Source organism: Balaenoptera musculus, chromosome 9 (assembly GCF_009873245.2).
Source record: "Balaenoptera musculus isolate JJ_BM4_2016_0621 chromosome 9, mBalMus1.pri.v3, whole genome shotgun sequence".
Taxonomy (NCBI): domain Eukaryota; kingdom Metazoa; phylum Chordata; class Mammalia; order Artiodactyla; family Balaenopteridae; genus Balaenoptera; species Balaenoptera musculus.
The window spans coordinates 100617808-100645419 of NC_045793.1; the positions used below are offsets into that span (position 1 = coordinate 100617808).

The 27612-nt window shown below is 41.5% G+C and overlaps 1 protein-coding gene across 11 annotated transcripts in view; it reads right to left on the bottom strand.

Annotated features, from left to right (window-relative positions):
- The window catches only part of MRPS24 (mitochondrial ribosomal protein S24), a 175397-nt gene that overhangs the window by 88494 nt on the left and 59291 nt on the right, over positions 1-27612 (bottom strand). For 6 of the 11 annotated variants that reach the window (XM_036863572.1, XM_036863569.1, XM_036863574.1 and 3 more), the window contains exon 4: positions 23470-23675. In XM_036863572.1, coding sequence (XP_036719467.1) covers positions 23470-23675 — 206 coding nt within the window. Of the gene's footprint in view, positions 1-7203; positions 7320-8136; positions 8169-20742; positions 20767-23459; positions 23676-27612 lie in introns of those variants that run through there. The other 5 variants (XM_036863571.1, XM_036863578.1, XM_036863575.1 and 2 more) reach the window with 5 other exon arrangements.

Genomic DNA, 27612 nt, shown 5'->3' on the forward strand with positions numbered 1-27612 from the left:
GGCCTCATAGAATGTTCTATGAATGTTCTATTTCTGCTTCTATTTTCTGGGACTGGTGTAGAGAATTGGAATAACTTCTCTACAGTCTGGTAGAATCCACCAGTGAAACTATCTGTGTCCACTGCTTTCTGTTTTGGAAGGTTATTAATTATTGATCTAATTCTTTAATAAATATTGGATTATCTATTTCTTTTTTAAGTGAGTTCTGTGGATTTCCTCCGTCAGGAAATTGGTCCATCTAAGTTTCAAGTTTGTTGGCACAGAGTTGTGACCATTACCCTTTTAATGGTCATTGGCTATAACATTTTTAGAATTACGCCACTAGTTTTGTTCTTTGTTTGCAGGCGCTACAATTCATTTGCTCACTTGTTTGCTTATTTAATAACTATTTTTGCATGCCTGTTGAGGTCCAGGTGCTGTGTTGGGGCCCTGGGAACTAGGGGTAACAGCAGCAAAAGTCCCTGGCTGGTGGACCTAACATTAGACTGTGGAGACCACCAGTCACATGTGTGAGTCAGAGAGGGTGGTCTGGAAGGCATCCTGGAGATACCTTGGGCAAGGCCAATCTGGATGAGCCTTTTTCCTCTTTGGTGTGGGATCTGCATAACCACTGGGAGAGAGAGGTGGCTGGAGGTACATGCTGGCCTTGACTACTGTAACTTCCAGACAGTGACAGAATGGTGGATTTATATCAACATATGCAGGGATACTTTGGTTTAATTGCTTAGAAGAACTCAGATGAGCCTATAATTAAAATGCTGGGTAATGGGACTGTTGAAAGGGATAAGAAGGTTTTGCAAGTCTCAGCATAATTTTAAGAGTATATTTTAAAATTTACTTTCCAGTTGCCTCTCTCCCTAGACAAGATCCACTAGGGCAGGAGTCACATCCAAGAGCAGACCCTGAAGACCTGCTTGTTCGGATGATCTCACTCGACTCCCGTGAATGGTACAGTAGTACCTGATGTTCAGGATGATTATAAGATTTGTCCAAATTGCTAAGATCTGGCAAAATGGGCATTCAAATGAGGACCTCTGATTTCAAGTCTAAGTCTGTTTAACTTGAAAGCAGCCTGTCCCTCAGAACTTTAGTTTCCCCCAGGGAGATTTTATTTTTAATTCATTAATTTATTTCTTTCATGGCTGTGTTGGGTCTTCGTTGCTACGTACGGGCTTACTCTAGTTGCGGCGAGCGGGGGCTACTCTTCATTGTGGTGCATGGGTTTCTCATTGCAGTGGCTTCTCTTGTTGCGAAGCACGGGCTCTAGGTGCATGGGCTTCGGTAGTTGTGGCACGTGGGCTCAGTAGTTGTGGCTCGCGAGCTCTACAGCACAGGCTCAGTAGTTGTGGCGCATGGGCTTAGTTGCTCTGCGGCATGTGGGATCTTCCCGGACCAGGGTTCAAACCCGTGTCCCCTGCATTGGCAGGTGGATTCTTAACCACTGCGCCACCAGGGAAGTCTGCCGCCCCCCCTCAGGGAGATTAAGGAATTAAACTGTCTCATCTCAAAAATACATCCCAGCTCTAGATGTGCTGAAAGTCAGAATGTTCAGGAGCTTCAAAGACTTAAGTCCTCCAAACAACACAGCTTAGTGGAAGGAGCACGTTAAGATCCTGGCTTATGGGCAAGACATCGAAATTCTCACAGGCTCCCAGTGGCCTCACGCAGGAAGCAAGGTAACAGTATCCGCCTAAGGGGGCAGAGGAGGAGAAGATGAGGTAGGCATGTGAACCACAAGGGTGACGCCTGGTGTGTGGTGAAATGCTCGCTAGAATGAGGTGGAGATGGGGAAGCCATAACATACGAGACAGAGGGCAGAGCAGGCAAGAGTCGAACAAAAGTCACCTCTGAATAATCATGCAACAGTCAACGTTTTCTGCTGAAAGAAACCTATTTCTTCCATTCTTCCAAAAAATGAAGCTCGGTGTTCTGCCTCCTGTCCTGTACTAAGAACCCCAAGCAGGTAGGAGGTGTTAGAGTTTGTTCCTTCCTAGGTGATTGATAACTTCTGGGTGCAGAGTGTCTGAAGAACACAGACGGCACCATTCAGAGCTCACGGAATGAGAGCCAGATGTGACCTGGGAGGCTGACGCCATAATTCATCCACACAGCGCCCTGCCCGGCTTCAGTCTCTCTGCCGCAGGCTGTGGCTCAGAAAATGCATTACAAAAAGATATTTGGTACAGTTTGGGGATGACGAGGTGGAAAGTTAAAACAGAATTAAAATTTACTTTAATTCTTGTAAATGAATCGATATATGTGTGTCTTCCAAGTTTCAGGCAAAGCAAAACAGACTTTTTTTTTAAGAAAAAAAAAAAAGCAAAAATGTTCTTAGTTGCTAAGGATTTGTGTCTGGATCAAAACCAACCTGGCTTCATAAACTTTAAATTATTTTAGATTTCAGGAAAACATGTTTCAGTTTGATGATGAGCAAATGGAGATTTCAGACATGTGCCTAAGGCTCTACTAAATATTCTAGAAAGAAAAGCACCATGCTTCCTCTTAAGAATGGAGGTTGGGACTTCCCTGGTGGCAGAGTGGTTAAGAATCCGCCTGCCAATGCAGGCGACACAGGTTCGAGCCCTGGACCGGGAAGATCCCACATGTGGCAGAGCAACTAAGCCCGTGTGCCACAACTTCTGAGCCTGCGCTCTAGAGCCCGCCAGCCACAACTGCTGAGCCTGAGTGCCACAACTACTGAAGCCCGTGCGCTTAGAGCCCGTGCTCCGCAACAAGAGAAGCCACCGCAATGAGAAGCCTGCGCACTGAAACAAAGAGTAGCCCCCCCTCTCGCCACTCGCTGTGTGCAGCAACAAAGACCCAACACAGCCAAACATAAATAAATAAATAAATTTATTAAAAAAAAAAAAAAAAAGAATGGAGGTGAACCAGATCTCTTTGAAAGTGCAACTTACAGCAGGTATTCCAAGTAGTCCAACAGGGAAGCCCAACAGTCTTTGCACAGCCTGATTCTCTGGGGAGCTAACTGGGCAGGAAGACCACTGGCTGCTATCATAAAAATCCTTGCAGAAAACAAGGTGGCTGAAGCAAGAGGGTGGCCAACGGGAAGAAAGCAGTGGGACAGTTCTAGGAGGTCGCCTCAAGGGGGCTGGTTCATTGACTGAGTGTCTGGATGGAGAAGGTGGGCTGAGGAAAGCGGGGTGTCCAGGATGAATCCAGGTTTCTGGCTTGAGTTGTTGGATGGATGGCTGTACCATTAATTAGGAATACTCTAGGGAAAATTACCTAGCCTTTCAAAACCTTAGTTTTTTCTTCCATAACATGGAGAAAACATCAAGTACTCTACAGTCGTTATAGAACTTGGAAAGTTTCATAATACACCTAAGAGTGCCTGGAACACAGAGCATGTTTACTAAATGTTTTCCCTGCTACGTGTCCTGCTTCCTCTTCCAGCCTCCCTCCTCCAGCTCCAGGCCTGGTGGTACTCCTGCTTGCAGGAATGAACCCTTATCTCTCCCAATCAGGCTTTCTCCCCTGCATCTTATCAAAGCACCTCACCTGCCTACGATGGCATAGCCTTTAGCTTGCTATGTCATCAGTTTTTGAGATAAATCACCATCATTCTCATCTCAATGTAAGTCGCCCTTGGAATGCAGGCTTTTCATAGCATGGAGGGATAACATTTTTATTTTTTTTTCAGAAATGGATCAGGTTCTTTTTGCCCCTTGCCATTTTCTTCCCTCGCTTACCCCTTTCCCTCTCCTGCATTCAAGCAAATAGTTGGATCCCTACTGCATCGGAGAAAGGATGCGATAGCTGGAAAGCAAAGACAACAAACAAACAACAATAATGACAAAACTCCTGGGTCTCATCGGTGTTGATTTCTCAAAGCAAATCACTCGGGGAATTAAGAAGATGTGAGAAAAGTGGTCGCACACATACACACACACCGCTCACGTCTGTCTCTTCTCTCCAAAACCTGTGGGCACAGAGGGCCATGTGCCTCTTTTCCTTCCTAATCCTCCCCAAGGCATGCATGCATGTGTGCATGTATGTGTGTGTCTATGAGACAGACAGAGAGAGAGAGAGGGGTACCTCCTGAGGGACTGATCAGCGTGGGAGGAACTCCTTTCTTGGATCAGACACTTGGCAACAGCCAGAGTCAACATCCGCTGCTGGGCCAGGCCCGGGGGTGCAGATGGCTGCGGCGTTAGGCAGCTGGGCAGGCAGGAGGGCACACACCTCGCAGGGCCACTGCCGTCCGGGGCTCCACCAGATTGCAGGATGGCCTGGGCTTAGCATGTCTGTTGGCGTGGCACCCACAGAGAAGTGGAGGTTGGAGGAAAACCCAGACTTCACCATGGGGAAGGAATAAGACCCCATTTCAAAACTGTAAATGGGCTGATTTGAAATGATCTGTTTTGTGCGGGTAAGTTAGTTGCAGACTATATTGTTCTAGAAACTTTTTTCTCAATTTCTAGAGAGCATACACATAGAAGGTTATGACTGAAGTGAAGCTGTGTATTGTTCTTGAGAAAACGGCACAGTTATTTGTATTCTTTTACACGCTCGCCCTCTTGGCCCACTAGTGTCCATGGGTGACCACAGTACATCTGGGCTGTGGGCAGAGCTCAGCCCTTTCACTGAGGACAAACGTAAAGCAGCCCTGGCACCATCACCTGCTTAGTTAGGGACCTCCCTCCAAACCCGCATCCCTTCTGTGCCTTGTCCATCACTAGTTGATTACTCTCATTAAAACAAAGCGATGATTTGATTTTTCCAAGGAGCTTCACTGGAATGAGGAAAAATTAAATTTACCAAGGGAAGGAGGAAATGGTTGAATAACAATATGACAAGTAATTGAATCTTAAGTCCGTGGATGCCCCGGTGTGATTCAATTCTGACACATGAAGCTAGGAATGAGAGGAAGAGTCCTCTTCCAGGCAGAAACCTGCTAATCCACATAAATAGCCTGGTGTTCCTGGTCATCTGGTTCCCTTAGTGATGCGTGACTGGTTTACTCCATGGGCAGAATCTGGTCCTTGCAGAGTGACTTTGGCAGCTTGAGCAGCAGTTACAGACATTACTAAGAACCTACAACACACCCAGTGTGATACTGTAATACCCCCACTTAATCCTCGAAAAGCCAGAGAGGAGGGTAATATTATTTCCATTTTGCCTATTAGATAACAAAGACCTCAGGAGGTTGGAAAAATACCAGACATAGAAAGTGCCAGAGCTGGGATCTGAATCCTGTACTTCTGATTCTAACTTTTGTATGTTATCTCTACCACACTCATGGTTACTTGTAGGAGGGTGCTTACATCAACGTGGACAAGGACGCAGGAATCCTGCTGGGACCAGCTCATCTGTTTACTGACCTCCTATCTTCTTGGTGCCTTCTTCAATTCTAGTCAGTATGAGAGGAGACATACTCCTACATTTTGTGAAAGGACTCAAACAGTTAGTGCATAGATGGCCAATTTACTTAGGAATGAATTAGCAATTTTAAAAACCCATCAATAAGCAAAAAAAAATTTTTTTTAAGATAGCACCAAATGCCAGAGAGGTTGCAACGAAATGATACCCTAATACATTGTTGATGGGATTGTTCATTGCCTTAATCTTTTAAAAAATTGATTTGGCAATTGTTATGAGTTGAACTGTGCCCCCTTAAAATTCATACGTTGAAGTCCTAGACCCAGTCCCTCGGAACGTAACTTTATTTGGAAATAAGGTTTTTGAAGATGTAATCAAGTTGAGATGAGGTCATACTGGAACAGAATGTGCCCCTAATCCAATACAAGTGGTCTTTACACAAAGGGGAAATCTGGACACAGATACACAAGATGGGGAGGAGGACGTGAAGAGACACAGGGAGAAGACAGCTGGCTACACGCCGAAGAGAAGCCTGGAACAGCTCCTTCACGGCCTCAGAAGGAACCACTCTGATGACACTTGATCTTGGACTGACAGTCTCCAGAGTGTCACACAAATGGTTCTGTGTGGTCATGTGTTATGGCAGCCCTAGAAAACCAATACAGCAATACATCCTGAGAATCTTAAAACTGACGATGCCATTCGGCACAGGAATTTCTTGCCTTTGGTTGCCTCGTAAGGAATAACGAATACTGACATAGGTTTATGCACAAGTGTATATTTCTCAGGTCTTTCCTTCCCGATGCTATTGCAGGAGGCCATTCAAAAGTCCCCCAGAACCTGCTTTACTTCTGAGATTTCTCTGGGAGCTAGAGCATCAGTTACCAAGAAAACGCTTGCCAGGTTTTCCTCTCCTTGTCTGGCCTCCTTCAGCGATCAGCTCCCACACCTCATTCTGTGGACGTCACCGTCCCTGGCTGCTGCCCTGTCGCAGCTCCCGTGCTCTGGGTTCTGATCACAGGCGAAGGTGAAGCCCAGTCTCTCTCCTGGGGTCCAAGGTGCGAGTCTGCAGGTGGGCTGGGCCCACAGGTGTCACAAGGACCCCACAACCACTGAGGACGCTTCCTCTTGCAGCCCGGCCTTCAGGACTGGACCTGCCAGGGTGCGGCTTTCTCAGCCTCTTGCAGAAGGGAGCCCCGGGCCATCGGGCCGCCTGATTCTGAGCAGTCTGGCCACCAGACACATCTGATCTCAGTGCTGATCACGCTTTGGCCACCCATCCTGCCTCCCGCCCACCGTGTGATATTCACGCCAGTTCTCATCTCTGAGTTGATGCTCTGTCAAGCCGCCCACTCACACCTAGAGGCAGAGCCCTGTGCCCCGGCCACAGTGGCATTAGCAAGTCGGCCACGTGAGGCGAGCAGATGTGGGACACGTCCTTTCTTTTTCGGATCTGAGCTTGCCGGATGTCCTCTGTCGCGAGAGGCAGCACCGACAGACCCTCCAGTGCTCACAGGTTGACCCCTGTGCTTTGGAAACTTACGCAGAGTGCGCGGAATTCTGATTTTAAACACCATCTCCCTGTGTGGCCTGTTTGCAGGACTGCACAGGCCGCTGGAGCAGCCCTGTTGACCTCTGACCCTTGGCCCACTAACCGAAACAAGGTGAATATTTCTTGGGCCGGTGTGGCGGAGGGAGGACCAGAGAATAGATCTGACCCTACTTCCCCTGAAGGTGATGAATGGCCCCCTTTTCAAGCCGGGGCCCTCTGGCCCTTTTATTCTCTGCTCTGGTTTTAAAAAGCGGAGGATGGATTGAGTGCCTTTCAACTGTTTACCAGCAGAAGGACAAAGATCAGGTTACCAGCCAGAATGATTCATCTTTTCTCCCAAATCAAAGCCTGTGTCCACAGCGCCTGTGTCCACATGAGTTCATCTTCCGTATTCAGACGGTCAGAGCAGGAGGCCAGGGACAAAGTCCTGGGAGAAAGAGAGATGGAGTCATTAGGTGCAGACGGGGAGCAGCAAGGTCTCTTTTTCTGCCTTCACATTGGGACTTTAATAGAGTTTTTTGGTTTTTTGTGTGTTATTTTTTTAAGCAGAAGTGTCTCTGGTTTCCTCCAAGTCGGGACAATTAGCGATGTTTTTCCAAGGATCCCGAGTTGGAACATGTTTTAATTTGAGAGAAGTTTCCACTACAAAAATATCTATTTACATTTAGAAACATGACTTTTGGAACTGTGAGAACCAACATTCATATTTGAAGGAAAAAGTGCTGTGGGTTTGAGACACACTGATGCCATGACCACTGGCATTATAAATGCATGGAACATCCCAAACATAGAGAATATAGTCAAGTATAGAGAACAGCCACTTACAAAATTCTAGCATTTTGCCATATTTGTGTCGGTTTTCACTATGAAATAAAATACACAGAGACCATGGAAGCCCCTCTGTACCTCCCTGTCCTTAAATCGATGTTTTCGTTCCCAGAATGTTACTATACTATTACTATGGATGCATGTATCCATAAAAAATATATAACAAAGTATTGAATTTTATTTGAATACATCATTCAGTAATGAGCTTTTTTCACTCAATCTTATGTTTTTGTCGTAATGTTTCACTCAGTGTTTATGTTTTGTCAGTAATAATACTGACAGATATAACAATTCATTTCATTGAACTAGTGTAGAACATTTCATTTCATGCATATTGTACACTTCAGTCATGATGATGGGTACTTAGGTGACTTCTGTCAAGAGCCGTGAAGGGTCTGGTGTTCCACCCCACTTACCAGCTAACAAGGCGGCCGCAATCTCTTGAATGCTGGTAGAAGGAATGAGATTCCTGGGTCAGAGATGAGAGACTTCATTATTCACAGCCAAAGGAGCAGACAGAGTGTTGGCACATTTGTGCTGGTTCCCCAAGCCCCCAAACCTATAGGGTGACGTGGAGAGCCAGATGACAGCTGTACAGGTTGCGTTGGGTTGGGTTGCAGGAGAGGACTTCTGAGCTTGGGGATCCTGCAGATTTCGAGCAGGCGGTAGAGAAGCTGCCTCTTGGTCCTGGAGTGAAAAGTTCCCTCATCCTTTGAGGTTCCTCCCTGCAAATACAGCCCTGAAGATGGCTGGGTAAAGAGCAGTCAAGGCTTTGCAGTTTGGGCACAGCCAGCAAGGCATGTAGGGGAACCAGAAACCCAAGGAGGACTGCATCTCCCAAAGCTTCCAAGTGCCAGCTCTTACAGAGGTACAAACAGGCATGCCATTTGTCTCCTTACCCAGCGTATGTGAAAAGTAGGTTTGCTTCTCTCCAAATTGTTTTTCACGGTGATTGTGGGAATTTACGATCTCCAATAGCACCTAGGGATTTTCTTGCTTCTTTATCTCCTGTTGAACCCTTGTGTTGTCAGACACTTTAATTTATGCTAAGCTGATGGTTATAGAAGGATAATGCAGGTTGTTTTAATGTTTCCTTGATTTTGAGCATGTTTTCACTTACAGTATTGACCTTGCAGTTTCCTCTGTCCTTTGCCTTTTCATGACTTTTTGCCTGTTTTTGTGGATTTTCATTTTTCAGATTGATTTGCAGGTGTTCTTTGTCCATCCTGAATATAATTCTTTGCCAGTTATATGTATTAATAATATTTCTTCTCACTCTGTATCTTGTCTTCTCACTTGGTGTATAGATTTTTGTTTCAGAGAATAGTTTTAAAGTTTTAAATATGGAAAAGAAATTAAGAAAAAAATCCATTTACAATAGCATCAGAAAGAATAAAATACTCAGTAATAAGTTTAACCAAGGAGGTGAAAGAGCTGTAACTGAAAACAATTAAAACGTTGATAAAAGGAATTGAAGAAGACACAAATAAATGGAAAGATATCCCATGTTCTTGTATTGGAAGAATTAATATTGTTAAAATGTCCGTACTACCCAAAGTGATCTACAGATTCAATACAATCCCTATCAAAATTCTAATGGCAGTTTTCATAGAAATAAAAAAAAATTATCTTAACATTCCATTGTATGGAACCACAAAAGACTCCAAACAGCCAAATTAATCTTAAGAAAAAAACAACAAAACTGTAGGGATCATACTTCCTGATTTCAAACTATATTACAAAGCTATAGTAATCAAAACTATATGCCAGTAATGGCACTGGCATAAATACAGATACCAGTGGAATGGAATAGAGAGCCTAGAAATAAACCCATGCATAGATGACCAACAAATCTTTGACAAGGGCACCAAGAATATACAATGGGGAAAGAATATTCTCTTCAATAAATGATGTTGGGAAAACTGGATATCCACATGCAGAAGAAAGACATTGGACCCCTATTTTGCACCACTCACAAAAATTAACTCGAAATTGGTTAAAGACTTAAAGGTAATACCTGAAACTTTAAAACTCCTAGAAGAAAGCATAGGGATAAAGCTCCTTGATAATGGTCTTGGCAATGATTTTTTTTGGATTTGACACCAAAAACACAAACAACAAAAGCAAAAACAAACAAGTGGAACTATATCAACCCAAAAACCTTCTGCACAGCAAAGGAAACTAACAATAAAATGAAAAGGCAACCTATGGAATGGGAGAAAATATTTGCAAATCACGTATCTGATAAGGGGTTAATATTAAAATATATAAGAAACTCCTACAGCTCAATAGCAAAACACCCAATTAAAAACAACACAATTAAAAATGGGCAAGGGAACTGAATAGATATTTTTCTAAAGAAAATATACAAATGGTAAACAGGAATATAAAAAGATACTCAACGTCACTCATCATCAGGGAAATGTGAATCAAAACCACAGTGAGCTATCACCTCACATCTGTTAGAAAGACTTTTATCAAAAAGATAGGAGATAGCAAATGTTGGCAAGGATGTGGAGAAAGGGGAACACCTGTGTACTGTTGGTGGGAATGTAAATCAGTGAAACCACTATGGAAAACTACCAGAAATTAAAAATAGAACTACCATGGGATCCAGTAAACTCACTTTTGGGTATTTATCAAAAGAAATGAAGTCACTATCTTAAAGAGATATCCAAAGTCTCATGTGCATTGTAGCATTGTTCACAATAGACAAGATATGGAAACAGCCTAAATTTCTGTCAATGGATAAAGAAAATGTGATATCACACACACACACACACACACACACACGTACAGTAGAATATTATTCAGCTACAAGAATGATGGAAATTCTGCCATTTGCAATGACATGGATGAACCTGGAGGACGCAATGACATGGATGAACCTGGAGACACAATGCCATGAAATAAGCCAGACACAGAAAGACAAATGTTGTATGATCTCATTTACATGTGGAATCTAAAAAATTCTGACTCACAAAAACAGAGAAAATGGTAGTTACCAGGTGCTCAGGACTGTAGTGAATAGGTCAAAGGGCACAAACTTTTAGTTAAAAAATGAGTAATTTCTGGGGCTCTATGTACAGCATGGTGACTATAGTTAATAATATCATATTGTATACTTGAAATTTGCTAAGAGAGTAGATCTTGTGTTCTCATTACACACACATACACAAATGATAACTATGTAAGGTGATGGATGTGTTAATTAGCTTTATTATGATAATCATTTCACAATACATATGTATATCAAATCATCACCTTAAATATACATAATTTTATTTGTAAATTATACCTCAGTAAAGCTGGAGTTAAAACAGTTTGTTTTTGTTTGTTTTTTAAATTTTTGGCTGCATTGGGTCTTCACTGCTTTGTGCGGGTTTTCTCTAGTTGCAGCGAGTGGGGGCTACTCTCTGTTGCAGTGTGTGGGCTTCTCACTGCGGTGGTTTCTCTTGTTGGGGAGCACAGGCTCTAGGCGTGCCGGCTTCAGTAGTTGTGGCATGCAGGCTCAGTAGTTGTGGCTCACAAGCTCTAGAGTACAGGGTCAGTAGTTATGGTGCATGGGCTTAGTTGCTCCGTGGCATGTGGGATCTTCCGGGACCAGGGCTCAAACCCATGTCCCCTGCACTGGCAGGCAGATTCTTAACAACTGCACCACCAGGGAAGCCCTAAAACAGTTTTAAATAATAAAATGTATTTTTAATTTTTAAAATTTTGTTTTTGCATGTTAAGAAACTCCTATATTTTTCCTGTTTTTCTTTTAAAAACATTAAAGTTTTTTTTTTCATTTAGGTCTTAAACACATGGGGAACTTAATCTTTTGTGTAGTGTGAGGTGTTGAATCTAATTTACTTTCATATGTGGACAACCAATTGTCTGATCACAGTTTAGTGGATTCCCCACATACAGGTAAAATAGCCAGCCATTCCATCATGCTCAACAGTTGTTCGGGCTAAAAGCCTTGGAGCTATCCTGACTCTTGTACCTGATATCCAATCCATCAGCAAATCCCGACAGCTCTACCTTAAGCAGCTCTACCCCAGCCGGCCATTTCTCATCCCCACCACCACTGCTGCTCAGCACCACACCACTCCCCCCTTTTGCCTGGATTACTCTCTGGCTTCCTAATTAGACCTCCTCCTCCTCCTTCTCTGGCTTCCCCACAGATTCTTGCCCACACAACAGCAGAGTTTCACCTTTAAAAACATATCTGACCGTGCTAGTCCCTGCTCACACTCAGGATAAAATTCACAATTACACCATGTCCTCAAGCAACCTGATTGCTGGTTGCTTTCCTCACCTCATTTCCTCCTTCTCTCCCTCTCTCTCTGTCTCTCAGTGTCTGTTTGTCTGTCTCTGTCTCTCTCTCTCTTGTTCACTGTGCTAAAGACACACTTGCTATTTCTCACATACTGACTGTTCCTACCTCAGGGCCTTTGCACTTGCCACTTCTTTTTCCTGCCATTTCTCTTTCCCCAGATAACTGTACAGCTTGCTTTAACCTCGTTCAGGTTTCTCATCAAATATCACTTTATCAAAAATTGCCTTCCCTATTCATCCTCCACTAAAATATATCCTTTCTATCCACTTACTTTATTTTCTTCATAACATTTACCACTACTCAATGGCATAGTATATTTGTTTATTGCATGCTCCACCTATTAGGAAGTAAGTGCCCTGAGGGAAGGCATTTTGTTAGTCTTCTTCATCCATCTGTTTCTAAAGCCAGGAACAGAGCATGGTGCAGAGTAGAGCCTTAAACACATATGATGACTGAATGAATGAATAAATGAGTAAAGGTTCCAACTGGGAAAAATAAAATCAGTTTTTGGTAATAGCCTTACTAAATTGAGATTTAAGTCCCTCCATTTTATTTATAAAAATTGCCTTAGCTATTATTGGGTTTCGTTTTTCCATTCCAATTTTATGACCAATGTGTCAAGTTCCACATAGACTCATATTGGGATTTGGATTGGAAATTCACTGTATTTATACGTTAATATGAGGTGAATATCCCCATTTATTCAGGTTTTCTTTTATGTCTTTCAATAATGTTTAGTAATTTTTAAAACTAAAGGGCATGTATGTATTTTCTTATATTCATTTTTGGGAACACTCATGGTTTACACACACACAGGGTATAGGATTCTTTCCTTTTGCGTTTTCTAATTATTGATGTATAGGAATACATACTTTTTTTTTTTTTACTTTTAAAAAAAATTTTATTGAGTATAGTTGATTTACAGTGTTGTGTTAATTTCTGCTGTACAGCAGTGACTCAGTTTTACATACATATTCGTTTTCACATCCTTTTCTTTTATGGTTTATTACAGGATATTGAATATAGTTCCCAGTGCTATACAACAGGACCTTGTTGTTTATCCATCCTATATATACCAGTTTGCATCTGCTAATCCCAAACTCCCAATCCTTCCCTCCCCCTCATCCCCTCCCCCTTGGCAACCACAAGTCTGTTCTCTATGTCTGTGAGTCTGTTTCTGTTTCATAGATATGTTCATTTGTGTCATATTTTAGATTCCACATGTAAGTGTTATCATATGGTATTTGTCTGTCTCTTTCTGACTTACTTCACTTAGTATGATAACCTCTAGGTCCATCTGTGTTGCTGCAAATGGCATTATTTCATTCTTTTTTATGACTGAGTAATATTCCATTGTATATATATACCACATCTTCTTTATCCATTCATCTGTTGATGGACATTTAGGTTGTTTCCATGTCTTGGCTATTGTAAATAGTGCTGCTATGAATACTGGGGCACATGTATCTTTTTGAATTTTAGTTTTGTCTGGGTATATGCCCAGGAGTGGGATTTCTGGATCATACGGCAACTCTATTTTTAGTTTTTGAGGAACCTCCTTATTGTTTTCATAATGGCTGCACCAACTAACATTCCCAGCAACAGTGAAAGAGGGTTCCCTTTTCTCCACACCCTCTCCAGCATTTGTTATTTACAGACTTTTTAATGATGGCCATTTTGGCCAGTGCGAGGTGGTACTTCATTGTAATTTTGATTTACATTTCTCTAATAATTACTGATGTTTAGCATCTTTTCATGTGCCTATTGGCCATCTATATGTCTTCTTTGGAGAAATGTCTATTTAGGTCTTCTGACCATTTTTCGATTGGGTTGTTTGTTTTTTTGTTATTGAGTTGTATGAGCTGTTTGTATATTTTGGAAATTAAGCCCATTATCGGTCCCATCATTTGCAAATATTTTCTCCCAGTCCTTAGGCTGTCTTTTCATTTTGCTTATGGTTTCCTTTGCTGTGCAAAAGCTTGTAAGTTTGATTAAGTCCCATTTTTTAATTTTTGCTTTTGTTTCTATTGCCTTGGGCGACTGACCTAAGAAAACATTGGTACGATTTATGTCAGAGAATGTTTTGACTATGTTCTCTTCTAGGAGTTTTATGATGTCGTGTTTTATATTTAAGCCTTTAAGCCATTTTGAGTTTATTTTTGTGTAGGTTGTGAGGGGGTGCTCTAACTTTATTGATTTACATAGGGGTGTCCAACTTTTCCAACATCACTTGCTGAAGAGACTGTCTTTTTCCCGTTGTACATTCTTGCCTCCTTTGTGGAAGACTAAGTGTCCATAGGTGTGTGGGTTTATTTCTGGGCTCTCTATTCTCTTCCATTGATCCATATGTCTGTTTTTGTGCCAATACCACACTGTTTTGATTACTGTAGCTTTGTAGTATTGTCTGAAGTCTGGGAGGATTATGCCTCCTGTTTTGTTCTTTTTCCTAGGAATTGTTTTGGCAATTCTGGGTCTTTTATGTTTCCACATAGTTTTTAGGATTATTTGTTCTAGTTCTGTGAAAAATGTCATGGGTAATTTGATAAGGATCCCATTAAATGGAATACTATTCATTTTTTAATGTTGATCTTCTATTTAAGAATTTTTCCAGTTGATTGTCTTGATTTTGGAAGGGGGTAAACAATCATGTCATCTGAAAATGAGGACAGCTTTGTTTCTTTCTCTCTAAATCTTATCCTTCCTAAATGTTTTTATTTTATTGCATGGTTTTCTATCCACAAGACAGAGGCAGTGATAGCAGACATCCATGTCTTGTCCAGTATTTTATTTATTTATTTATTTATTTATTTATTATTGATGAATATCTTGGTTATATTTGGCATATAAGTATATATATATGCACACACACAAATATGTATGTACTACTATGCACATGCAGAATTATAAATCACTATATTGTATGCCTGTAACTTATATAATATTGTACATTAACTATACTGCAATTAAAAAACTTTCCTCTTTAACAGTATTTTCCACTTTGTAACATGCTTTCGTGTATATTACTCATTTGAATTTGACAACAATCTTAAGAAGTAGGGAAAGGAACATTATTCTTTTTTTTTTCAACTTTTTTTTTTTAACATCTTTATCAGTGTATAATTGCTTTACAATGGTGTGTTAGTTTCTGCTTTATAACAAAGTGAATCAGCTATACATATACATATATCCCCACATCTCTTCCCTCTTGCATCTCCCTCCCCCCCACCCTCCCTATCCCACCCCTCTAGGTGATCACAAAGCACTGAGCTGATCTCCCTGTGCTATGCAGCTGCTTCCCATTAGCTATCAGTTTTACATTTGGTAGTGTATATATGTCCATGCCATTCTATCACTCTGTCCCAGCTTACCCTTCCCCCTCCCCATGTCCTCAAGTCCATTCTCTAGTAGGTCTGCATCTTTATTCCTGTCCTGCCCCTAGGTTCTTCATGACTTTTTTTTTTTTTTAGATTCCATATATATGTGTTAGCATACGGTATTTGTTTTTTCTCTTTCTGACTTACTTCACTCTGTATGACAGACGACAGACTCTAGGTCCATCCACCTCACTACAAATAACTCAATTTCGTTTCTTTTTATGGCTGAGTAATATTCCATTTTATATATGTGCCACATCTTCTTTATCCATTCATCTGTCGATGGACACTTAGGTTTCTTCCATGTCCTGGATATTGTAAATAGAGCTGCAATAAACACTGTGGTACATGACTCTTTTTGAATTATGGTTTTCTCAGGGCATATGCCCAGTAGTGGGATTGTTGGGTCATATGGTAGTTCTATTTTTAGTTTTTTAAGGAACTTCCATACTGTTCTCCATAGTGGCTGTATCAGTTTACATTCCCACCAACAGTGAAAGAGGGTTCCCTTTTCTCCACACCCTCTCCAGCACTTATTGCTTTAGACTGTTTGATGATGGCCATTCTGACTGGTGTGAGATGATATCTCATTGTAGTTTTGATTTGCATTTCTCTACTGTATTTTAATAGGTATGCTTCTAGTATTATACTATTAGGTATGATGCTTGCTATAGGTTTGGAAGGGCCACCTAAGTTCTCTTATTACTAGCTTGCACAGGTTTTATGATGAAATAGTGTAAAATTTTATGGATTACTTTTTCTTCTTTAATCTGTAATGTGGTGGATAACACTAATATATTTTCTGGGGCTTCCCTGGTGGCGCAGTGGTTGAGAATCTGCCTGCCAATGCAGGGGACACGGGTTCGAGCCCTGGTCTGGGAAGATCCCACATGCCGCGGAGCAACTAGGCCTGTGAGCCACAGCTACTGAGCCTGCGCGTCTGTAGCCTGTGCTCCGCAACAAGAGAGGCCGCGATAGTAAGAGGCCCGCGCACCGCGATGAAGAGTGGCCCCCGCTTGCCACAACTAGAGAAAGCCCTCGCACAGAAACGAAGACCCAACACAGCCATAAATAAATAAATTAATTAATTAATTTAAAAAAAAAAAGTAACACACTTCCAAAAATAACACCAAAAAAAAGACAAGACTATATTTTCTGATGTTAAGCCCCTTTCCATCTTCAGAATAAACACTGCTTGCCATAAAGTATTATTTTTATACACTGCTAAATTTGACTTTTTAGTATTTTAAGATTTTTGAAATGATGTTCATTAATGATTTATCTAAAATTTTCATTTCCTATAATGCCCTTAGCCAGTTAAAAAAATCCATATTATACTAATGTTATAGAACAAGTTGCTAAGGTTTCACTCTTTTTGAATTCTCTGGAACAATTTGTATGATATAAGGATATCCATTTCCTGAATGTTTCCTAAAATTTGCTTGTGAAAATGCCCTAGATTTTTTGAGTATCATTAGATTTCTACTTCTACTTCTTTAAAGTTTATGATTTAGATTTCCTCTTTTTCTTAGTCAAATTGATCATATTTTTCTAGAAAATGTCTAACTCATTTAAGTTTCCAAATGTATTAGGAGAAAGTTGTTCATAGTATTAATTTACTAATTTTTAATCTGTATGGTGTCTTGATTTATATCTTTTTATATTCTTATTATTCATTTGTGATTTTTCTTATTATTTCTATAACAATTCTGCTAGAGATTTGTCTACTTTTAGCATTCTTTTCAAAAAACAATCTTTTGATTCTATTGAGTCTATTTTTTTGTTTTCTATTTTATTTACATCTGTGCTTATCTTTTTTTAATTTTTTCTTTCTACATTCTTTGTGTTTATTCTATTTACCTTTCTGTAGTTTCTTCTGCTGGACATTAAAATTATTTATTTTTAAACCTCCCTGCTTTGTAATGAATATATTTAAAATATAAATTTTCTTCTAAATTCTGATTGAGATGCATCATACAAGTTAATTTGCATTGTGGTTTTCTCTTTAAGTCGAGTTATTTCAGTTATTTTAAGTTTCATTATTATGGCTGTTTTCAAGTAATCTATCTCTATTTTTTGCTCTAACTAAATGGTTCCATTGTGGTCAGAGAATGAGTTCCAGAAAATACTAATTTTTAAAAAATATGTTGAGATTTCTTTTGTGGCATATTGCACAATGAATTTTTGTAAAGAACTTATGTGACCTCAAATATAATGTATAGTTCCTTTTTGTTGAGTATAGGGTTTCATAAAGAACTATCAAAACAAGATTAATGTTTATCAAAATCTTTTCTACTTTTACTGCTAGTTTGTGTACTTGATCCTTCTTTTTCAGATGGAGGTAAAGTTGTCATTATATCCTTGTAATTCTGTACATTTTTCCTTCATATAATTCAAGACAATGTTGTTGGGTACAAGTAAGTTCATGATTATTATACCTTCATTATTGATCATTCCTTTAAATTTATCCCTTTTAATACTTTTAGCCTCAAATTCTATTTTTCATATTAATATTGCTTTCTTTTGGTTAATATTTGTATATTTTAACTGTTATTTTCAACATTTCTATGTTGTTTAGATATTTTTTTAAAGAATTATTATTTTTATTTTTAATTACTTTATTTATTTATTTTTGGCTGCATTGGGTCTTCGTTGCTTCGCCTGGGCTTTCTCTAGTTGTGGTGAGCGGGGGCTACTCTCCGTTGCGGTGTGCGGGCTTCTCATTGCGGTGGCTTCTCTTGTTGCAGAGCATGGGCTCTAGGCACACGGGCTTCAGTAGTTGTGGTGCGTGGGCTCAGTACTTGTGGCGCACAGGCTTAGTTGCTCCATGGCATGTGGGATCTTCCTGGACCAGAGCTTGAACCCGTGTCCCCTGCATTGGCAGGTGGATTCTTAACCACTGCACTACCAGGGGAGCCCTAGATGTCTTTCATATACAACACTTAGATGATTTTTGTTATTTAAAAATTCAGTATGATAGTTTCTGCCTATTAGTAGGTTTATTCATCATATTTCTTATTATAGGTGACATATTTGACCTATTTACACCAATCTTATCTTTTGCTTTTACTTTATCATTTTTTCTATGCTTTTCTTTTAAAAACTTCCTTTGTGCCTCTGTTCTACTGTAAATATTTTGTATATTCTTTCCCCTATTTTAATGGTTTCTAAACACACACACAGTCTGTTGATAGTTATCCTTACTTAATATATAATATAATATATTTGCAACATATATCTCTTTATATGATATATCCTTAATTCATAATACAGTATACATATATATTTTTACATATAGTTTAACATACATATACTTTAACTGTCATTCAACATTACATTTCCTCCCTCTGCACCTAAAAGAACACAGCATCTTGTAAATACCTGTTGAACATCACCCACCCCATGTAATTTTTGTTTACATATTTAATTTATCTTTTTAACAAAAATTGTTAACGTATACATACATTATATATGTATAATCAATAATTAACATGTACCTGTATATGTATAATCAATAAGCAGTTTCATTTTTAACATAATATATCGAGTTCCAACCTCACCCTTGGTCTTGTATACCATGACTTCTGTCTGGGTTCACTTTTCTTCTCACTGATCTACAACTTTTCATGATTCCCTTAGTGAGTGTCTATGGGTAGGAGACTGGAGTAGCTTTCATATGTCTGAAATGTCTTCCTCTTGGCTGCATCCTAGATGCTAGCTTACATGGCATAGGATTCTAGGTAATCAATATTTTCCCTTTGAAAATATCACTCCAGTGCCTCTGGCCTCTGTTTTTCCTGATGAGAAGTCTTCTGTCATCTGGCTGACATCTGTTGTATGTTGTCTTTTCTCAATTTTCTGGTAGCTTTTAGCATTTCTCTTTACCCATGACACATGAAGCTTCTGTACCAGGTGTCATGGTGTGGACTCCCTGTCATTCAGGCTGCTTGATGCTTTGAGCATTTCTGATCTGAGGACTTATGTATTTCTTCAGTGCCTAAAATTTCTCAGTTATTTTATCTTCAAGGTAGATTTGCTTCCATTCTCTCCCTTCCCTTTTTTTGGAAACCCACAATCTGGGGACCTTTTGTTGATATGTTTTCATCTCTTTGCTCTCTGCTAGATCCTGGAGAAATGATAGCATTTGATTCACCATTTTGCCTTCAACTGTATCTAGTCTAGAGTTTATCTTTTTTCTTTCCTTTTTTCTTGTAATGTCAGTGCTATACTTTTGATTTCTTAAATTTCTAATTTTTTAATCATTTGTCTTTGGTTTATGAATGACAGTTCTATTTCATAATTCCTTATCTTTTAAAAAACTGTTTTATATTTACATATAGGAGTTTTTGTATTGAGTGTTGATTTTATTGTCTTTCTTTAGCTTCAGATAGCTTCAGGTGCTTTGAATTTTTAATATCATCTCATTTTGAGTGGGAAGTTTCCGTTTTGATATTTTGTTTCATTTTATTCTTTCTTTCTCTTACCTACCTCTCTTTGTCTGGTGGTTTTGGGGTTCCCCACCTGCTCTCCCAGGCAAGGCAGAACCAGTTCTTCTCTTGCTGCTTTGGGGGTGCTACCCTCAGGGTCACTGCAGGGACCTCAGACTCGGCCTCTTCGCTAGCCGTGGATCCCGACGGTGCAGCCCCTGTCCTCCCTAGGCCCGTGGGAACGCACTGCTACATTCCGCCTCCTTACACACAGGGGCTGGAGCTATGGGGCTCCAGGCTCTGTCTCTCGGTTTGCGTGTGTCCAGCGTCCTGCAGGAGCTGGCCTGCTGCAGGACTAGATGCTCAGCATGCCCGTTCTTCTTCTGCCCTTCAGAACCCTGGCTGGTCCTGCCTATTTGGTTTACTTGGCTCGTGTCTGTCTGTCAGCGCCTTGGGTCCGGCACAGAGGCGGATGCACCCAAGGACCACATGCCTCGTGCCATTTTGAATAGAAGAGCAAGATCATTTACCCTGAACGTTTGCCAACATTAGGCCCTGTCCTTCATCGAGGGGCATCCCAGGAAGCCATGCAGGCATTGAAGCCAGTAAAGCACATGGCTGCCCGTTGTCAACTGCAGTTGACAAGGCAAGTCAAGAGTGATGCCCCACGTGTCCTCACAGCCACTTCCACAAGGTTCCACCCAGGGAGCTTGTTTCAAGTCAGTGCTGGAAGAGTGTTTCCTGCTGAAGGACTTTCCAGCAGGGGTACCTTTTGATCATGGCCACCAGCAGCTGGATTTCAGCGATTTATTTTCCTCCTGGTTGTCGTTTGCTTTCTCCTCTATGACTTCTATTTCCTCATCTTGTTCCTTAATTACACTGTAGTGCTGACAGTTTTCTTTATACATCATCTCAACATTTCTTTTTATGGAGAGAGGCAAGTATAAAGAGAAACAGGGGCTTCCCTGGTGGCGCAGTGGTTGAGAGTCCACCTGCCAATGCAGGGGACACGGGTTCGAGCCCTGGTCTGGGGGGATCCCACATGCCGCGGAGCAGCGGGGCCCGTGAGCCACAATTGCTGAGCCTGCGCGTCTGGAGCCTGTGCTCCGCAACAAGAGAGGCCGCGACAGTGAGAGGCCTGCGTGCCGCGATGAAGAGTGGCCCCCGCTTGCCACAACTGGAGAAAGCCCTCGCACAGAGGCGAAGACCCAACACAGCCATAAATAAATAAATAAATAAATAAATAAAATAAACAACAACCCCTCTCTAAAAAAAAAAAAGAGAAACAGAAAAACAGAACTCACGGGCTTCCCTGGTGGCGCAGTGGTTGAGAATCTGCCTGCTAATGCAGGGGACACGGGTTCGAGCCCTGGTCTGGGAAGATCCCACATGCCGCGGAGCAGCTGGGCCCGTGAGCCACAACTGCTGAGCCTGCGCGTCTGGAGCCTGTGCCCCGCAACGGGAGGGGCCGCGATAGTGAAAGGCCCGCACACCGCGATGAAGAGCGGTCCCCGCACCGCGATGAAGAGTGGCCCCCACTTGCCGCAACTAGAGAAAGCCCTCGCACGAACCGAAGACCCAGCACAGCCAAAAATAAATAAATTTAAAAAAAAAAAAAAAAGTAGCTATAAAATTTAAAAAAAAAACCAAAAAAACAGAACTCACTCCCCTTGGTGATATTAAGGGTTAAATTTTTTTTCTATGATTGAAGTTAATTCATTGAGATATAATCAACATATAACATTATATTAGTTTCAGGTGTACGCATAATAATCTGATATTTGTATATATTGCAAAATGATCACCACAATAAGTCTATTCAGCATCCATCACGTCACATAGACACAATTTTTTTTCTGATGATGAGAATTTTTAAGATCTATTCTCTTAGCAACTTTCAAATATACATCTCTATTAATGACAGTCACTATGTCACACATTATATTCCCATGACTGACATATTTAATAACTGGAAGTTTGTAGCTTTTGACCATTTTGACTACCCCCGCCCCCCCGACTCCCTGTCTCTGGCAACCACCAATCTGTTCTCTGTAATTTTTTTTTAAAGATTCCACACATAAGTGTAATCATACAGTATTTGTCTTTCTCTGTCTGACTTACTTCACTTAAAAGTGTTTTAATAAAAACAAAAATTAAACCTGTAAGCTGTTTTTCCAGTTTTCTCACATGTGACTATACCGTCAGATTCACAGAAAATGCCACGTTTCCTTATTCCCTTCCAGCCAAGTGCTGATGCTACTGTGAGGTTCCCAGCCTGTGACATGGGAGCGGGACCCCAGGTTAAGGGACAATGGCTCTCAGAATGCATGTTAAGACTGGAGGTGAGAGAACCCAATCAGCCTTGCCGAGCAGCACCCCGGCGGGGGCCCCCCGCCGCCAGCTGGGAGTTCAGCAAGAAAATAATTAGATATTCAGGATGGGATGAAATGAAAGGCCCTTTTGAGGAAACAACACTGTTTCTCAGAGAATTAGGGAAATGCCTGTGGGAATAGCACTTTCAGAGGGGCCAGGGGACAGAGTGAATTTCAGAGGGTCTATGCATCTGGCTCTGAGGCCACTCCCCTCCCCTCCCAGCTGGCTCTCACAGCAAGGAGTCTTGGGACCTTGACAGCTTTCTGGAAAATCCAAACAGTTGCGTATGCAGAATTTCATTGGCATCAGATCACTTTTGTACCAAGGAGGTCATGTAGTCCTTCTCCAACACCCTGGGGGAATATTTTCATTGTGTTTGTCCTGCAGAAAAGTTGCAGATTAACTCACACTTTTCTAGGGCCAACTGTGAGCCAGAAACTCAATAAAAACAATGAATTCATCTTCCTCTGCCAGCAGGGGAGGTAAGAGAGGTGTCCACATTTTATAAACGAGGAAACCACATCTCCTGGAAATTGGGAGTTGCTCAAAATTGACACAATGTGGAGGAAGGGCCCTGACCTTGGCCTCTGACCCCACAGGCTCTGCACCTTCCACCCCTATGCAACGCTACCTGCCAAAAATGTGTGATATTCCGAAGTTCTAAAACTGCCAGCTCAACCAATTATTCACAACCATCACTAAACACCACCATGACTAGTTGGGGTATAGGTGTAGCACGTTAGTGCAATAATACCTCTGTTTCTCAAGGTTGTGTTGGGAAGTTCCTTTTACACCTTCCCCAGTGATTGGTTCCCAATTAATTTTCCCAAACAGATCCTTCTCCCACGTCCACTTGCCCAGCGGCTCTGCCGATGACACTTTGATTTTTGCGGATTGAGACTCCTTTCAGACTTCTGGCCTCCAGAACTGTGAGATAATGAATTTGTCATTTTAAGCCACTTAGTTTGCTGTAACTTGTTACAGCAGCAATAAGAGACTATTGTACTCACAGAAAGTGCCTAGCAGGGGCCTTGTCAAGAAAAAGCTTCCATGCATGGCACTGGCATCTTTTCCATTATCACACCATTGTGGGCTTAGGTACCCAGAAGTCAAAGTGGAGCATTCTTTCACATACTTCAATTTTAAGACCACCCCGATCCCAAAGCATACGTCAACCCCCTCTTCCCTGCCACGCAGATTGGCAAGGAAGAGCCAGCAGTGCAGCCCCAGTGCACGCTTACCTGTACTAACCTGTGCCACACACATCATGGCCAAGGTGACAGTCTGTGCATCTTGCCTGTCCTGGCGCTGGGCCTGCCCTGCCTCATCCTCAAGTTGTCTGTTGGCTTCTTGCTTTCCCTGCTGGAATAGGTGTCCTTGAAAAGGGGTCACACGTGTCTTCTCATCCTTGTGTCCTTCACAGATATTCGCAAACAGTGGGTGCTCAACAAATAGTTCTGGAATGAATGAATCAGTGAAAAAAGTCTGTCAACCCACAGCCCATGGAATGAAACAAAACATCATTCGACGGGGATATATTTCACGGAGTCTTGAGACTTCACTGGGGGAAGGGAGGAGTGTTCGGTGACTGGGACACCTCTTTTCACCTACCACACGCCAGGCGTCATGGCTATGCAGGGGTCTGCCACATCTGGACACCCTCTCATTATTCATACGTGTAAACATGGGGCAACATCCCAAGTAAATTAGCCTATCAGTCATGAATTTTACTGTCGGAGGAGACCTCCAATTCTCAAACACGTAAATGCACACAGAGAATAACATACGAGTTTCAATCACAGCAGAGTTGCCATTTGCCGTCAGGCACTGTGCTATGTGCTTTATTTACATGCATTATTGTGGATTCTCATAAACTTCTTTGAGGCAGGTTTCACTTCACTCCCATTTTGCCCATACGGTAACTGTGCTGTAAGGCGATCGTGCGCCTTGCCCAGGGTTCTGCGTAATAAGGGACGACGCTGAAGGTCTCCCAGCTCTGCCTGACTCCAGCCTCCCCCAGTCTGCAGCCCGGTCTCTCCAGACCCACAGCATGGAATGTGTTTCCCTGGGCGCCAGAGGCATGTCCCTACCATCCATCTGCTGCCACCTTTTTTTTAATGCACTCTAAACCCAGCATTTTGAAACTATTTTCAATCCAAAAATATGAGCATGCACTCCAAATTCAGTAATCTCCTTAGCAAATTCTGATCTGAGCATATAGGTTTTTAAATGGATTCAAAACAGCAGCCCGGCTGACTTCAAGGATTTAGTTTGAATAACCATTTTATACGGAATTATTAAGTCAAGAAAATGAGCGTTATTAATTTTGCAAGATTCAATTTTTAACTTTACAAAATGAAGACTTTATTTTAAAAACCTGCTTTAAATATCAGAATTCTATCCTGGTCCATTCAATTGCATGTATTATATTTATGTGATAACTTGCAGGAACAGACTGGATAGACTAGAAATTCCACGAAATAAAATTTAGTCTTTTGATACTCAAGCCGATTCAGTAAAACTAATAAACAAATATAACAATACATAGCTTTAGGGCAACTGGCAAATGAAGCATTTGGGAAACCTGCAGAGTTGGAATCCTACCCCCATCTCAACTGTCAGAATGGTGATTTTGAGTAACCGTCTGATGACAGATAAGCCTTGATTTGTAACCCCAGTTTCCCATTTACTTGTTGTGTGAACTGGAATAATTAACAGCTTCCTGGAACCTTGTCTTTTCTCACGTGTAAAACCAGGAGGTCTGCTAAAATTGGCTGTTGTGTAGCTTAAGTACATTAGTGTTTGTAAGCACCCTAGCACAGCACCAGGCCATCGTAAGTCCTCAATGCCTGATGACTAAAACGAAAAAAAAAAAAAATATTCTTGGACCGAAACAAATTCCAAATCAATCTGATATAAAATAGCAGAGGAAAAACAAATCATTGTCATGCTCTCGGGATGAAAAGCCTCTGTAAAGCACAACCCCAAAAGTGAAGCAAAAACAGCATGTACATAAGCACATTTAAGTTTGAGACTTCTGTGCATCTAAGGTTCTCCCCTGGGAGGTAGGATTGCATAGTGGTTAAACATCGCCCAAGTTAACATATTAGCTTCACCACCTCATAGCTGTGTGATCCAGGACAAGTTAATAATAAAACCTACTTCACAGGGCTGTGTGATGATTAACTAGTTAATATTTATAAAGAACTTAGTGCCTGGCATGTGGCAAGCAATAAAAAATATAGTTTCTTAGTATTAGCTATCAACAGAAATAAATTTAGAAGGCAAAAATGGACTAGATAGAATACTTAAAATTCTGACAGACATGGGCTCATGATTCGTATGTTGGGGATTAGGGTAGAATGAGGTCATACGGGTGGGGCCCTAACCCAGTCTGACTGGTTTCCTTACATGAAGAGGAGATTAGGACTCAGACACACACAGATGATAGATGATGTGAGGACATGGGAAGAAGACAGCCGTCTACACGCCAAGGAGGCCTCAGGAGAAACTAACCCCACTGACACCTTGATCTCAGACTTCCAGCCTCCAGCACTGTGAGAAAATAAACTTCTGTCATTTAAGGCACCCTATCTGTGGTACTTTGTGATAGCAGCCCTAGCAGGCTAATACACTTACTAAATAAAGATCTCTTAAAATCAGACCAAAAGGTAAATATTGCAAATACATGAACAAGCAATATACTAAAAAAAAAAAAAAAAAAGTGGTCAGCAAAAATAAAAAATAAGTTAAACTTCACTAATTATCAAAGGAATGTGAATTCCAGCAATGAGCTAGTAGTTATTAAGACTGAACAAGATGAAGAAGAAAGATAATCCCCAGTATGGATCACCATTGAAAAGAGAGGGAAACTCTCTCATTGCTGGTGGGAAAATAAATTGGAAAAATCTTTCTGGAGGGCCATTCAGCAACAGTTAGCAAAGTTTTATTTACCAAATGCATTCTATCCGATCTTGCAAGTTGTTTATTTAGGTTTTTTCCCTAAGGATATAGTAGGACAGGTAAGCAATACTTTGCTCTGCTGATGTCCGCCCAGGCACAGAGACCTCTGCTGCTGCCCTCTGCCACTGCCACGGTCCGAGAGCACGACAAGGACTGCAGGGCAGCTGCGTACCCACCACCTTTCACACTGTTCTTCTAGTTTTGACTTACGGCCTTTTTTCTTCCTTAGGCACAGACATGTGTCTCTGGGCTGGAAGTAGGAATGACACCACCAAGCTTGCTCAGGATCACTATTTCTTTTTTTTTTTTTTTTGAATGGGAGACAATATTTGCAAACCATACATCTTTTTTTTTTTTTTAAGTTACTCCCTTCTTTTCTTTTTTTTTTTAAATTAATTAATTAATTTATTTATTTTTGGCTGTGTTGGGTCTTCGTTTCTGCGCGAGGGCTTTCTCTAGTTGTGGCGAGCGGGGGCCACTCTTCATCGCGGTGCGCGGGCCTCTCACTATCGCGGCCTCTCTTGTTGCGGAGCACAGACTCCAGACGCGCAGGCTCAGTAGTTGTGGCTCACGGGCCCAGTTGCTCCGCGGCATGTGGGATCTTCCCAGACCAGGGCTCGAACCCGTGTCCCCTGCATTGGCAAGCAGACGCTCAACCACTGCGCCACCAGGGAAGCCCAGGATCACTATTTCTTAAACAGCTTTATTGAAGTATATTCAACAAACAAACTGCAGCTGTTTACAGTATACTACTTGGTATATACACACCTGTAAAACCACCACCACAATCAAGATAGTAACACAGCCATCACCCCCAAGTGTTCCTTTGTGTCTCCTTGTGGCCCCTCCTTCCAGCAGCCCCACCTCCAGCCCAGGCAGCCATGGATCTGGTTTCTGTCACTACCCATTAGTTTGCATTTCCTAGAATTCTGTATGAATGGAATCATTCAGTCAACACTCCATTTCTGTCTGGCTGCTTTCACTCAGCCTAAGTATGGTGGGATCCTTCCATGCTGTAGCATGCATCAATAGTTCATTCCTTTTTTATTGCTGAGGATGTGTATGTATGGATGTGCCACAGTTTGTTTATCCATTCACCGGTTGATGGAATTCGTGTTGCTTGCAGCTGGGAGCTATTACAGATGAAGCTATAATGAACATTGGTGTGCAGCTCTTTATAAGGGCACATGCTTTCATTTATCCTGGGTAATCACCTGGGGGTGGAATGGTCGGCTCCTAACTGCTTAATAAACTGCTTCCAGATAAGACAGAGTGATCAAGACTGGATTTACCCTCCTGCCTGAAACAGCTAAAAAAAAACTACAGAAAAAAATACATGAAACAATGGTTATTAAGACACTGGACATCAGTGACAAAGGCCAGTAATTGCTGAGAGGCAGTAAATAAGCAAGATGAGCCCCGTGATGGCTC